The sequence below is a fragment of the Cetorhinus maximus genome, chromosome 21 (assembly GCF_964194155.1).
Source record: "Cetorhinus maximus chromosome 21, sCetMax3.hap1.1, whole genome shotgun sequence".
NCBI classification, from domain to species: domain Eukaryota; kingdom Metazoa; phylum Chordata; class Chondrichthyes; order Lamniformes; family Cetorhinidae; genus Cetorhinus; species Cetorhinus maximus.
Genome location: NC_135899.1, coordinates 11,118,330 through 11,132,052, shown reverse-complemented (window position 1 = coordinate 11,132,052; position 13,723 = coordinate 11,118,330). Strand labels below are relative to the sequence as shown.

At 50.3% G+C, this 13,723-nt stretch overlaps 1 protein-coding gene across 3 annotated transcripts; it reads left to right on the top strand.

Moving 5' to 3' along the window:
* The first annotated feature begins 6,242 nt into the window (after positions 1 to 6,242).
* On the top strand, positions 6,243 to 10,719 carry LOC144695649 (zinc finger and BTB domain-containing protein 26-like). Of its 3 annotated transcripts, none has more exons than XM_078566559.1 (2): positions 6,243 to 6,313; positions 8,011 to 10,719. In XM_078566559.1, the coding sequence occupies exon 2, from the start codon at positions 8,022 to 8,024 to the stop codon at positions 9,261 to 9,263; it is 1,242 nt and encodes a 413-aa protein (XP_078422685.1). In that variant the 5' UTR covers positions 6,243 to 6,313; positions 8,011 to 8,021; the 3' UTR covers positions 9,264 to 10,719. The 3 variants fall into 3 exon arrangements, with proteins under 3 accessions (XP_078422685.1, XP_078422687.1, XP_078422686.1); XM_078566561.1 differs by lacking the exon at positions 6,243 to 6,313 and adding an exon at positions 6,403 to 6,734; XM_078566560.1 differs by lacking the exon at positions 6,243 to 6,313 and adding an exon at positions 6,803 to 6,940.
* The last annotated feature ends 3,004 nt before the right edge of the window (positions 10,720 to 13,723 follow it).

Here is a 13,723-nt window from a genome sequence, read left to right as displayed (position 1 = left end):
CAGGCCAGATGTGTTTGATCTTGGATAGGCCATTCAGGAATTAGAATCAGTTCTTTCCCAACCCCTCCCTCATGGTCAGGTTTCCTGGCAATCCCTGTTGGAGGGGTGCGGGTATTAGTCTCCGTCGTGGCAGTGTTCAATTTTTTCATGTTTGATTATGTGAATCTGTTTACTATTGGTGCTCACTGTGCTTGATTGTTTAGGCCTGGCTGTGGACTCAGAAAAATAAACAAACTGTAGAAAGAGCTGGAAGCCAGAGCTGAAGCATGGAGGAGACATTTTAAAGCACTGTAAATTAAAGTTCCTACACACATAAGCTGGTGTGTCATCTCTACATAGAGCCAAGATATAACATATACAACAGTTATATTGTTCCTTTCCTCCTCCTTGCCACCAGTATTGGGTGTTGTGTTGGGAAGGCCCACTATGAAAAGACTCCGCTCCCAGGAGCTATGACAGCGGACACTCACTGAACACTGGTGAGACTACAACCCCGAGGGAAACTGCCCCTCTCCACAGGGCAACTGACGAGCATTGACTTGGACTCCAGTCCTCAGCCCCCAGCAAGGAGTCAAAAGCTTCGAGAATGAGGAAGTAATCACTGAGCAATAAATGGGAGAATAATGCAGCTTAGTGAAGAAGAATTGTACTGGGATTATTGCATGTTTGACAAAAGAAAGATTTGCATTTCTGTAAGCACCTTTCAACAATGCCTCAAAGTGCTTAATGAAGTCCTTTTGCAATGCCGTGTAGGAGTGTTGTGGGGAAATGGTGGGGTAGTGGTGATATCACTGGACGAGTAATCCAGAGGCTCAAACCAATACTCTGGGCAGAGGAGCTGCTGGAATTTAATTTCAAACTGATTAATAAATACCTGACTCCAGACCTAGGGTAGAAGTCACCCTCGAATTGAGGGACAGACCGATGATGACAATTTGAAATGCTCACTCAGAGAATGTTGGGAGACTCACAGAAATTTGTAAAGGATTGTTGGAACTGGAACAGCAGAGTGAGTGGTCACAGCATTGATCATTCCAACAATTCAGACAAAACTAGGTAAATATTTGCAATAGAGAAAGTTACAGAGTTATTTGTGGGTGTGTGCAGGTAAAAGGAGACAGTGGGATTAGTCTGGGATTGATATAGGGTTAAGGGGCAGTGGGATTGGTTTTGGACCGAGGCAGCAAGGGTAGTGATGACTGAATGGCCTCCTCCTCTGCTATTAACCTCCATGGTTCATACCATGAATTTTATTCATCCCTGTGAACCCGCCAAAGTCCTCACATCACCTCCTGAATTCCTGAACATTCAAAAATCTTCCGGTGCCCTGAAGTGCCAATGTGGGTTACGAGCTCGGAACTGCAGGAACCAGGGCCTCGGACCCATCACCTGCTGACTGCAAAATGCCATCACCCAAACATGCAGCACTCCTTCAGTACTGATCCTCGACAGAGCAGCACTCCCTCAGTACTGACCCTCCGACAGTGCAGCACTCGCTCAGTACTGACCCTCCGACAGTGCAGCACTCGCTCAGTACTGACCCTCCGACAGTGCAGCACTCCCTCAGTACTGACCCTCCGACTGTGCAGCACTCCCTCAGTACTGACCCTCCAACAGTGCAGCACTGCTTCACTACTGACCCTCCGACAGTGCAGCACTCCCTCAGTACTGATCCTCCGACAGTGCAGCACGCCTTCAGGACTGACCCTCCAACAGTGCAGCACTCCCTCAGTACTGACCCTCCGACAGTGCAGCACTCCCTCAGTACTGACCCTCCGACAGTGCAGCACTGCTTCACTACTGACCCTCCGACAGTGCAGCACTCCCTCAGTACTGACCCTCCAACAGTGCAGCACTGTTTCACTACTGACCCTCCGACAGTGCTGCACTCCTTCAGTACTGATCCTCCGACAGTGCAGCACGCCTTCAGGACTGACCCTTCAACAGTGCAGCACTCCCTCAGTACTGATCCTCCGACAGTGCAGCACTCCTTCAGTACTGCCTCTGACAGTGCAGCACTCCCTCAGTACTGACCCTCCGACAGTGCTGCACTTCTTCAGTACTGACCCTCCGACAGTGCAGCACTGCTTCAGTACTGACACTCCGACAGTGCAGCACTCCCTCAGTACTGACCCTCCGACAGTGCAGCACTCCTTCACTATTGACCCTCCGACAGTGCAGCACTCCTTCAGTACTGACCCTCCGACAGTGCAGCACTCCTTCAGTACTGACCCTCCAACAGTGCAGCACTCCTTCAGTACTGACCTTCCGACAGTGCAGCACTCCTTCAGTACTGACCCTCTGACAGTGCAGCACTCCTTCAGTACTGACCCTCCGACAGTGCAGCACTCCTTCAGTACTGATCCGCCGACAGTGCAGCACTCCTACAGTACTGACCCTCCGACAGCGCAACGCTCCCTCAGTACTGACCCTCCGACAGGGCAGCACTCCTTCAGTACTGACCCTCCGACAATGCAGCACTCCTTCAGTACTGACCTTCCGAAAGTGCAGCACTCCTTCAGTACTGATCCTCCGACAGTGCAGCACTCCCTCAGTACTGACCCTCCGACAGTGCAGCACTCCTTCAGTACTGATCCACCAACAGTGCAGCACTCCTTCAGTACTGATCTGCCAACAGTGCAGCACTCCCTCAGTACTGATCTTCCGACAGTGCAGCACTCCTTCAGTACTGATCCTCTGACAGTGCAGCACTCCCTCAGTACTGACCCTCTAATAGTGCAGCACTCCTTCAGTACTGACCCCCTGACAGTGCAGCACTCCCTCAGTACTGATCCTCCGACATTGCAGCACTCCTTCAGTACTGATCCTCCGACAGTGCAGCACTCCCTCAGTACTGACCCTCTAACAGTGCAGCACTCCTTCAGTACTGATCCTCCGACAGTGCAGCACTCCTTCAATACTGACCCTCCGACAGTGCAGCACTCCCTCAATACTGATCCTCTGACATTGCAGAACTCCCTCAGTACTGATCCTCTGACAGTGCAGCACTCCTTCAGTACTGATCCTCCGACAGTGCAGCACTCCTTCAGTACTGACCCTCCGACAGTGATGCACACCCTCAGTACTGACCCTCCGACAGTGCAGCACTCCTTCAGTACGGATCCTCTGACACTGCAGCACTCCCTCAGTACTGATTCTCCGACAGTGCAGCACTCCTTCAATACTGACCCTCCGACAGTGCAGCAATCCTTCAGTATTCTCCGAAGTACAGAACAATTCCACAGAGTTGTTCCAGTTTGGCAGAGGAATATTTGGAGGTACGCAGCCTACGGAAGCGTTGGCATGGAAATAGGTAAAGAGGCAAGGAATGAGGTTGCTCATGGATGAGGTAAATATGGGACCTCCAAGGCTCCTCAACTTCCCAGGAGGAGCTGATACTCTCCACAATTCTTTTCTCCATTCTCTGCAGCTCCAGTTCCATAACAACCTGCTAACACTCCGACATACCCTCAACATCTGTTGGCTTCTCTTCCTGATCCTCCATCCTTTGTTCCTACACTTACCCATCAATATGTAAGGAGTAGTGCTCTCCGTTCTCAGTCAAAAAGACGTGAGTTCAATTCTGGTTAAAGAGACTTGAACACACAATCCAGGCTGAGACCTGTAGTACTGAGGGACTGCTGAATTGTTGGGGGGTCAGCACTGAGGGAGTGTTGTACTGTCAGAGGGTCAGTACTGAGGGAGTGCTGCACTGTCGGAGGCTCACTATTGAAGGAGTGCTGCACTGTCGGAGGTTCAGTACTGAAGGAGTGCTGCACTGTCGAAGGATCAGTACTGAGGGTGTGCTGCACTGTCGGAGGATCAGTACTGACGGAGTGCTGCACTGTAAGAGGGTCAGTACTGAGGGAGTGCTGCACTGTTGGAGATCAGGACTGAGGGAGTGCTGCACTGTCAGAGGGTCAGTACTGAGGGAGTGCTGCACTGTTGGAGATCAGGACTGAGGGAGTGCTGCACTGTCAAAGGATCAGTACTTTTGAAGTGCTGCACATTTGAGGGTCAGAACTGGGGGACCACTGCAATGTTGGCGGGTCAGTACTGAGGGAGTGCTACCCTGTTGCAGGGTCAGCACTGACCGAGAGTTCCATTGTCAGATGGTCAGTACTGAGCGAGTGCACTGTCCAAGGGTCAGTACTGATGGAGTGCTGCACGTTTGGTGGGTGTTTAATGAGTGAGTACTGCACTGTTGGAGAGTCAGTACTGAGGAAGCACTGCAATGTCGGAGTGTCAGCACTCAGGGAGTGCTGCACTATCCGAGGGCCAGTACTGAGGGAGTGCTGCACCATCAGCCAGTCAGTACTGAGGAAGTGTTGCACTGTCGGAGGGTCAATGCTGAGGGAATGGTGCATTGTCAGAGGGTCAGTACTGAGGGAGTGCTGTGCTGTCCGAGGTCCAGTATTGAGGGAGTGCCGCACTGTCGGAGGGTCAATACTGAGGGAATGGTGCACTGTTGGAGTGTCAGTACTGAGGCAGCACCACACTGTTGCAGGTTCATCCCTGAGGGAGTGCTGCAGTGTCGGATTTCCAGTACTGAGAGAACGTCGCACTGTCGAAGATGCCTTTGTTACAATGAGATGTGCAGGCTCCCGATGTCTTGCCATGTGATATCAGTGAGCAACCTTGTGTGTGGTCCACACTGGGATCATGGGTTGAGAGTTCATCTGAACACCGATTTGGGACTTGGGATCGATGTGAACGGCAATGATCCAAAGGGATCCAAATTTTTAACCAAAACGACAGGGTTCTCATTAGGTGCAGGTTATGGTAGGGCGGGTGGTTGAGTGGTGTAGTGTTCAATTGTTCAATTTTTGACTATATGTGAAGTTCCAAACCGATCACAAAGCGCTGACTATATTGTTAACCACGTCAGCATCTGCTCACCGATCTCTACACATCTCCAGATGGTCAGTTAGTTCATCTTCATCAGTCCAACTTCAAGCTAAAGGACCTCGCAGATTCACCCAGCCGAAGAGCTGACACGCTTAGCCACACTACTACTGCCGCAGACAGTGTCAGCTATAGTTAAGCCCCTTACAACATTAATTTCACACGTGACTGTGTTACCTGAGAGGAGTTAAAGACAGAATCAGGCAACAGACAGACACAATCAAATACTGACCATTGGAGAAATGCAAATAATTTCTTAAAAGAGAGAGACTCGACCAAAGGTTTTCATCTTGCACTCATCTGGACAGATGCAAGAATGCCAAATTTCAAAGGATCACAGCTATTTATATTACAGGAGGAAAGGGGTGCCAAAATAAAAGCAAAATACTGCGAATGCTTGAGGTCTGAAATAAAAACAGAAAGTGCTGGAAGAACTCTGCAGGCCTGGCAGCATCTGTGGAGAGAGAAAAACAGAGTTAACCTTCTGAGACCAATATGACTGTTCATCGGAACTACAAGCCAGTTCCGAAGAAGTCATATTGCACTCGAAATGTTAACCCTGTTTATCTCTCTCCACAGATGCTGCCAGACCTGCAAAGTTATTCCGGCACTTTCTGTTTTTATTAGAAAAGGGGTGCTGACTGGTTGGCAAGTCAACTCACAGGAACATTCACACATACATATGAATTAGGAGCAGGAGTAGGCCATTCGGCCCCTTGAGCCTGCTCGGCCATATAAGATCATGGCTGATCTCATTGTGGCCTTAACTCTACTTTCCTGTCTACGCCCGATAACCTTTGACTCACTCCCTTGTTAGACAAGAATCTAACTAACTTAACCTTAAAAACATTCAATGACCCAGCATCTATTGCTTTAGCTCTGGGGAAGAGAATTGCACAGACTAACAACCCTCCTCATCTCAGTCTTAAACGGGAGACCCTTAATTTTTAAACGGCGTCCTGGTTCAAGTTCTGTGCCAGCAAGCAATTGAAAAATTGATCACAACAGGTTGCGGTGATTGGTGTGGGGGGTTGATTTGGCCATTTTTTTTCAGGTTTGGGCATCCCCTCCGCCGATATGTCCTATTTGGTGTGCAGGTGGGGTCTGGAGTCGGGGGAAAGAGGAGGGGAGAGGAAGGGAAAGCCAGTAAAACTTGGGAAATGACAGGTACTGGTCCGAACTGGTCTTGTATACCTTCTAAATATGGAACTCCAGTTCGGACCCAATATCAGCCATTCCCCAAGTTTGACTGGGTTTTTTTGTCCTTCTGGTTGGAAACTCCGGAGCTGCGGCTGGTCGGCCCGCCAGGCCGCTGGAAGCTTGGGGGGGTTGGGGGTGCGTCCGCGGTGTTTCGGTCGGCCACCCGTCGGAGACTGCAGCAACGTCGGAACCGCTGCCGCTCCGCCCGGTGAGTCCGGGGGGAGACCGGGGAGGGGGGAGCGGGTGGAAGGGGAGGTGGAGGGGAGACCCGGGCACGGACACTTCAGCTTCTCCCTCCCAGCCTTCGGGAGGCGCCCATTCCTTTAATCCACCCTTTCTTAAAGGGACCGAACACCTCCCCAATCGGCAGGCGGTTTATTGGGGGACGGTTGGGAAGTCGGTTGCTGGTCCCTTTAAATGTTGGTTTCTTAAAGGGGCAGCGCCACCCTTTAGCTGAGGTGCAGGAAGATTGGGATGAAGGAGCTGCTATTGCTGGTCCCTTTAATTAAAGGGGCACTGCCACCTGTGTGGTGCAAGGGGGTAGGGAATTCATTTGCTGAGGGTTCAGCTCGGTTGCTCGCCGCTTCTCTCTGAGTGTTTTCTTTAATTACCTGGCGTGGATTTCCCGGGTGAGGCGGCTCGATGGAAGAAATGGCTCTGAAGGCTGCTCGGCATGGGGAGGCGGCATTGATCAAAACGCGTTGAGTGGATTTTTGGCGACCCTCGTTTGCTGGATTGGCCCTTCCCCCGCCTCGGGTTGTTTACTTCAGTTTTCCTTCACCCTGTGTCAGGCGGAACCCCGAAGTTAAAATCTTTGCCCCACCTGCCCTCTCAGGTGAAATGTTATTGATCGCACGCGCACTATTAAAAAACCAGCAAGGGAGCTGGCTGATGAAAAGAAAAAAAAAAACCATGATCTCATTTGCTGTTTGTGGGATCTTACTGTGCATTGGCTTCTGTGTTTGCCTGCATTACAACAGCTACACTTGTGTCCATGCTATCAGACCTCAGGGATTCGATACAGACCTCTGTCTCAACTGTTCCCTGAACATAGGTACAGCATGGAGTTAGATACAGGGTAAAGCTCCTTCTACATTGTCCCCATCAAACACTCCCAGGGCAGGTGCAGCACGGGTTAGATACAGAGTAAAGCTCCTTCTACATTGTCCCCATCAAACACTCCCAGGGCAGGTGCAGCACGGGTTAGATACAGGGTAAAGCTCCTTCTACACTGTTCCCATCAAACACTCCCAGGGCAGGTGCAGCACAGGTTAGATACAGAGTAAAGCTCCTTCTACACTGTCCCCATCCAACACTCCCAGGACAGGTGCAGCACAGGTTAGATACAGAGTAAAGCTCCTTCTACACTGTCCCCATCAAACACTCCCAGGGCAGGTGCAGCACGGGTTAGATACAGAGTAAAGCTCCTTCTACACTGTCCTATCAAACACTCCCAGGACGGTACAGCACGGGGTTAGATACAGAGTAAAGCTCCCTCTACACTGTCCCTATCCAACACTCCCAGGACAGGTACAGCACGGGTTAGATACAGAGTAAAGCTCCCTCTACACTGTCCCCATCAAACACTCCCAGGGCAGGTGCAGCACGGGTTAGATACAGAGTAAAGCTCCTTCTACACTGTCCCCATCAAACACTCCCAGGGCAGGTGCAGCACGGGTTAGATACAGAGTAAAGCTCCCTCTACATTGTCCCCATCAAACACTCCCAGGGCAGGTGCAGCACGGGGTTAGATACAGAATAAAGCTCCCTCTACACTGTCCTCTCACTGTGCATCAACTCACACCTCAGCGTTGCAGCAGTATTTTTATCCAGTCAGTTGGATTTGTGCAGCAACAGTACAACATAAGGACATCCTAAAGCTTCGATCTATCTTTTCCCTTTCAGCCGGGAGAGCAATGGCGACTGGGAAGCTGCTGCAGTTCCAATTCCCTGAGCACGATGGGGTAACGATGAAGAAGATGAACGAGCTGCGTTTGGAGGAGTGGTTCTGCGACGTGACCATCCTGGTGGGGGGGCTGCGGTTCCCGGGACACCGGGTGGTGCTGGCGGCCTGCTCGCCCTTCCTGAGGGACCGCTTCCACATGAACCCCTCGCAGGAGGTGCAGGTCTTCCCCATGGCCGCCTCGGAGGTGGTCCTGCAGCTGCTGCTCTCGTGCTACACTGGGAGGCTGGAGTTCCCCTTCCGTGACATCGTGGACTACCTGACTGCCGCCAGCTGCCTCCAGATGGAGCACGTGGTGGAGAAGTGCCGGCAGTCGCTGTCGCCCTGTGTGGCCTCGCTGATCACCGAGGAGGGGGAAGGGGAGGGGCGTCCAGGCACCCCGCAGATCGCCAGCTCCTCGGAGCGGCCCGAGCCCGAGAGCCTGCCCGGCTGGCCAGCCGGCAAGGGCGTGGTGGCCGGAGGCGAGCCGGTGAAGGTGGAGTCCGATCCAGCCCACCCAGCTCTCCCCGGCGAGCAGGAAGGCGCGGCTGCCTACCTGGAGACTGACTGCCGCATCCACTCCACGGTAGAGGGCAGCCGGGGCTGCGAGGGGCCAGGCGCCTCGGGCTACCCGGAGCGTGCCAAAGCCGAGGGGATGGAGGACGAGGGCTTTGTGGTGGTGCAGGAGGAGCTGCAGGAGGAGGAGGACTACGAGAGCTCGGCCAGCGAGGAGTGCCGCAGCGGCGGCTTCTATGGTGGCTTCTACCGGCCGGGGGAAGAGCCGCCGCCGCCGCCCGCGGGCGCCAGGGGGGAGGTGCCTGGGCGCCCGGAGCCGGTGCGCTGCTCCGAGTGCGGCGCCCCCTTCGAGCACCGCGAGCACCTGGCAGCCCACATGGTGGTCCACAAGCTCTACATGTGCCTGCTGTGCGGCAAGGTCTTCAAGAAGAACGCGCGGCTGGCCCAGCACATCAACGTGCACACCGGCTTCAAGCCGTACTGCTGCGCCATCTGCGGCAAGACCTTCACCCAGAACCGCTCACTCAAGGACCACATGAACGTGCACAGCGGAGACTCGCCCCACTGCTGCAACTACTGCGACATGCGCTTCACCCACTACAACACCCTGCGGGTCCACCTGCGCGACCAGCACGGCAAGACCACCGGCAAGAACTCCACCGAGAGCAAGCTGGCCGAGATCAATGTGGTGGTGCCCTAGCCTGTGTGAGGGGGTGGGGGGCGCGGGCGAGAGAGAGGAGGAGGGGCATCCTTGACTCGCTGACAACAGACATGCCCCACAAACGCCAACTGTAAATTCCCCACCCCACTAAACACAAGCACCCTCTCCCTCTCTCTCTCTGCCACCTTCGCCCTTTTCCCTCTTCAACTGCCCTATTGATTTGGGCACAGGTGATGGGCAGAGGTCACTTGCTGCCCGGTCCCCTCCCACACCCCTGAAGTTGCCACTGCGATTTGCTCCCCAGGGCTCTGAGGATGAGAACCTCCAGCCCGTTACAATCAATGGACTCTCCTGGAGGTCTCCCACAGCCACTGAGGCTTTGTGACGCGCTGATCAATCGAATCCAGAGCCACACCACAGCCGGTAGAATCAGACAGAACGGGAGGCCATTTGGTCCATCGTGGCTCTGCTAGTTCTCCTTCGGTAGAACTACCCAATTAATCCCGCTCCCCTGCTCTTTCCCCGTCATTCTTCTGTTTTTCCTTATTCACAGAAAGCATAGACATTTACAGCATGGAAGGTTGGCATTCAGTCCATCATGTGCAGACACGATGGGCCGAATGGCCTCCTGTGCTGTTAAAATTCTGTGATGTGGGCTCCTAGCCATCCAGCCAAACCCCACTTCCCAGCTCTTGCTCTGTAGCCACGTGGGTTACAGCACCACGTGCAGATCCAAATACTTTTTAAATGTTATAGAATCAAATTCTCTTTTCTAAATTATTGAATCTCCTTCCACCACCCACTTGGGCCGTGCATTCCAGGTCACAACAACTCGCTGCCTGAAGTAACATTTCCTCATGTCACCTCTGGCTCTTCTGCCAATTACCTCAAACCTGTCTCCACCAGCTACCGACGCTCCTGCCACTGAAAACAGTTTCTCGGTTACTCTGAAACAGAACCATTCGCGATTTTGCACGCCTCTATTCAATCTCCGCTTAACCTTCTCTGCTTCGAGGTGAACAGCCCCAGCTTCTCCACGCAACTGAAGCTCCTCATCCCTGGGATTCTCGTAAATCTCCTCCGCAACCTCCCCAAGGCCTTGATATCCTTCCCAGAGTGCAGGGCTCAGAGCTGGGCACAATCCCCCAGCTGGGGCCCAACCTGCATTTAATACAGGCTGAGCGTAACTCCCCTGCTTTCCTGTGGCTAAATCAGTTTCCAATGAGAGTTGAGCAGGTAACTGACCCTGGTCAGTATCGGACCAGGTCTGTTCTGCTGCCCTCCTTGCTGAGAATGAACTGTGTGCTCCCAGTAACACTGCAAATCCATCTAGTGAACTTGTGTTTTGCATGTTGAGCTCTCAATAACTCTTTTTACATTTAAAAGATTAAATGTGTAGTTTTTAGGCAATTTTGTGGTGGTTATTCATTTCAGCTCTGATGATAATATTGGGCACGATCTTTGACAGTTTATCGAATAAAATCAAATTTCATAATCCCTCTTATTGCCTGATAACTTTGTCATCACGCATGTTTACTAACCTCAGACATGGGGGGAAGAACAGGATTGTTACTAATCTCAAATACTGTGGGAACAGGATCATAACTAATCTTAGATAGAGGGGGGACAGGATTGTTACTAATCTCAAATACTGTGGGAACAGGATCATAACTAATCTCAAATACTGTGGGAACAGGATTGTTACTAATCTCAAACATGGCGGTGGGAAACAGGATTGTTACTAATCTCAGATGCAGGGGAAGCAGGATTGTTACTAATCTCAGACGGAGAGGGGACAGGGTTGTTATTAATCTAAAATACTGTGGCAACAGGATTGCTACTAATCTCAGACACGGAGCAGGATTGTTACTAACCTCAGACATAGAACAGGATCATTACTAATCTCAGACTTGGGAACAGGATTGTTGCTGATTTCGAACATGGTGGGAACAGGATTGTTACTGATCTCAGACACGGTGAGAACAAGATTGTTATTAATTTCAAAGGCGGAATAGGATTGTTACTAATCTCAAACACGGTGACAACAGGATTGTTACTGATCTCAAACACGGTGGGAACAGGATTGCTACTAATCTCAGACATGGAACAGGATTGTTACTAATCTCAAACACGGTGGGAAGGGGATTGTTACTGATTTCAGACACAGAACAGGATTGTTACTAATCTCAGACATGGTGAGAACAGGATTGTTTCTAATCTAAAACACGATGGGAACAGGATTGTTACTAATCTCAAACATGGAACAGGATTGTTACTAATTTCAAACACAGAAAAAGGATTGTTACTAATCTCAAACACGATGGGAACAGGACTGTTACTAATCTCAGAAAAAAGAACAGGATTGTTACTAATCTCAGAAAGGTTGTGGGGGGACAGGATTGTTACTAATCTCAAACATGGTGAGAACAGGATTTTTAATAATCTCAGATAAGGAAATAGGATTGTTACTAATCTCAGACACAACTAATCTCAAACACAATGGGAACAGGATTGTTACTATTCTCAAAGATTGTGACAAATCTCAAACATGTAAAGTGGATTCTCCCTCATCTCAGACGCAGATAGGATTGTTATTAATCTCGGACATGGCGGGAACAGGATTGTTATTAATCTCAAACATGGTGAGAACAGGATTGTTACTAATATCAGACACGCAACAGGATTGTGCAGTTGATGTAGTTTATATGGATTTCAGCAAAGCCTTTGACAAGGTCCCACATGGGAGACTTATAAAGAAGGCAAATGCACATGGGGTACAGGGTAATTTGAGAAGGTGGATTCAAAATTGGCTTAGTTGTAGGAGACAGAGGGTGATGACAGAAGGCTGCTTTAGTGACTGGAAGCCAGTGTCCAGTGGTGTACCACAGGGATCTATGCTGGGTCCCTTATTATTCGTCATTTATAGAAACGACATAGATGACTATGTGAGGGGTAGGATTAGTAAGTTTGCTGATGACACAAAGATTGGCCAGGTGGCTAACAGTGAGGTTGAATGTCTTGGGCTACAGGAAGATCTAGACGGGATGGTCAAATGGGCAGATAAGTGGCCGATGGAATTTAACCCTGAAAAGTGTGAGATGATACACTTTGGAAGGAGTAATTTGACAAGGAAGTATTCAATGAACGGCATGACACTAGGAAGTTCTGAGGAACAAAGGGACCTTGGCGTGTGTGTCCATAGATCTCTGAAGGTGAAGGGGCATGTTAGTGGAGTGGTGAAAAAGGCATATGGAACACTTGCCTTTATCAATCGAGGCATAGATTACAAAAGTAAGGAGGTCATGTTGGAGTTGTATAGAACCTTGGTGAGGCCACAGCTGGAGTACTGTGTGCAGTTCTGGTTGCCACATTATAGGAAGGATGTGATTGCACTGGAGGGGGTGCAGAGGAGATTCACCAGTATGTTGCCTGGGATGAAAAGTTATGAAGAGAGGTTGGATAGACTTGGGTTGTTTTTGTTGGAGCAGAGAAGACTGAGGGGCGACCTGATCGAGGTGTACAAGATTATGAGGGGCATGGACAGGGTGGATAGGGAGCAGCTCTTCTTCCTAGTTGAAGGGTCAGTCACGAGGAGACATAAGTTCAAGGTGAGGGGCAGGAGGTTTAGGGGGGATGTGAGGAAAAACTTTTTTACCCAGAGGGTGGTGACAGTCTGGAATACGTTGCCTGGGAGGGTGGTGGAGGCGGGTTGCCTCACATCCTTTAAAAAATACCTGGATGAGCACTTGGCACGTCATAACATTCAAGGCTATGGGCCAAGTGCTGGTAAATGGGATTAGGTAGGTAGGTCAGGTGTTTCTCATGTGTCGGTGCAGACTCGATGGGCCAAAGGGCCTCTTCTGCACTCTGTGATTCTGTAATCTCAAACACAGTGAGAACACGATTGTTACTAATCTCAGACATGGAATAGGATTGTTACTGACCTCAAACTCAGTGAGAACAGGATTGTTACTAATCTCAAACACGGTGAGGACAGGATTGTTACTGATCTCAGACACGGAACAGGATTGTTACTAACCTGAAACATGGTGAGAACAGGATTGTTACTAATCTCAAACACGTTGAGAACTGGATTGTTACTCATTTCAAACACGGTGAGAAAAGGATTCTTACTACTATCAGAAACTGAACAGGATTGTTACTGATCTCAAACATGGTGAGAACAGGATTGTTACTAACCTCAAACATGGTGAGAACAGGATTGTTACTAACCTCATACATGGTGAGAACAGGATTGTTACCAATACAGTGCCTCCCTCTGTGATGTGTTAAATTCCTGGAATTGTGGTTCAAACCCATGAGTCAGCAACTTGGAGTGAAGTCTGTCAGCAATTGAGCCAAGACTGATGCTGTGACTACTACTGATAGAGTTCATTCATGGAGTCCAATAACACATCTTGCCATTTTAACAACTAAAAGAACTTTTAATCTAACAATAATTACTGAAACATAAATTTACCAATTTGATAATTGGTCAG

Bases quoted from the DNA above. Each gene is read 5' to 3' on its own strand.
- LOC144695649 (XM_078566559.1), top strand. From the start codon at position 8,022: ATGGCGACTGGGAAGCTGCTGCAGTTCCAATTCCCTGAGCACGATGGG.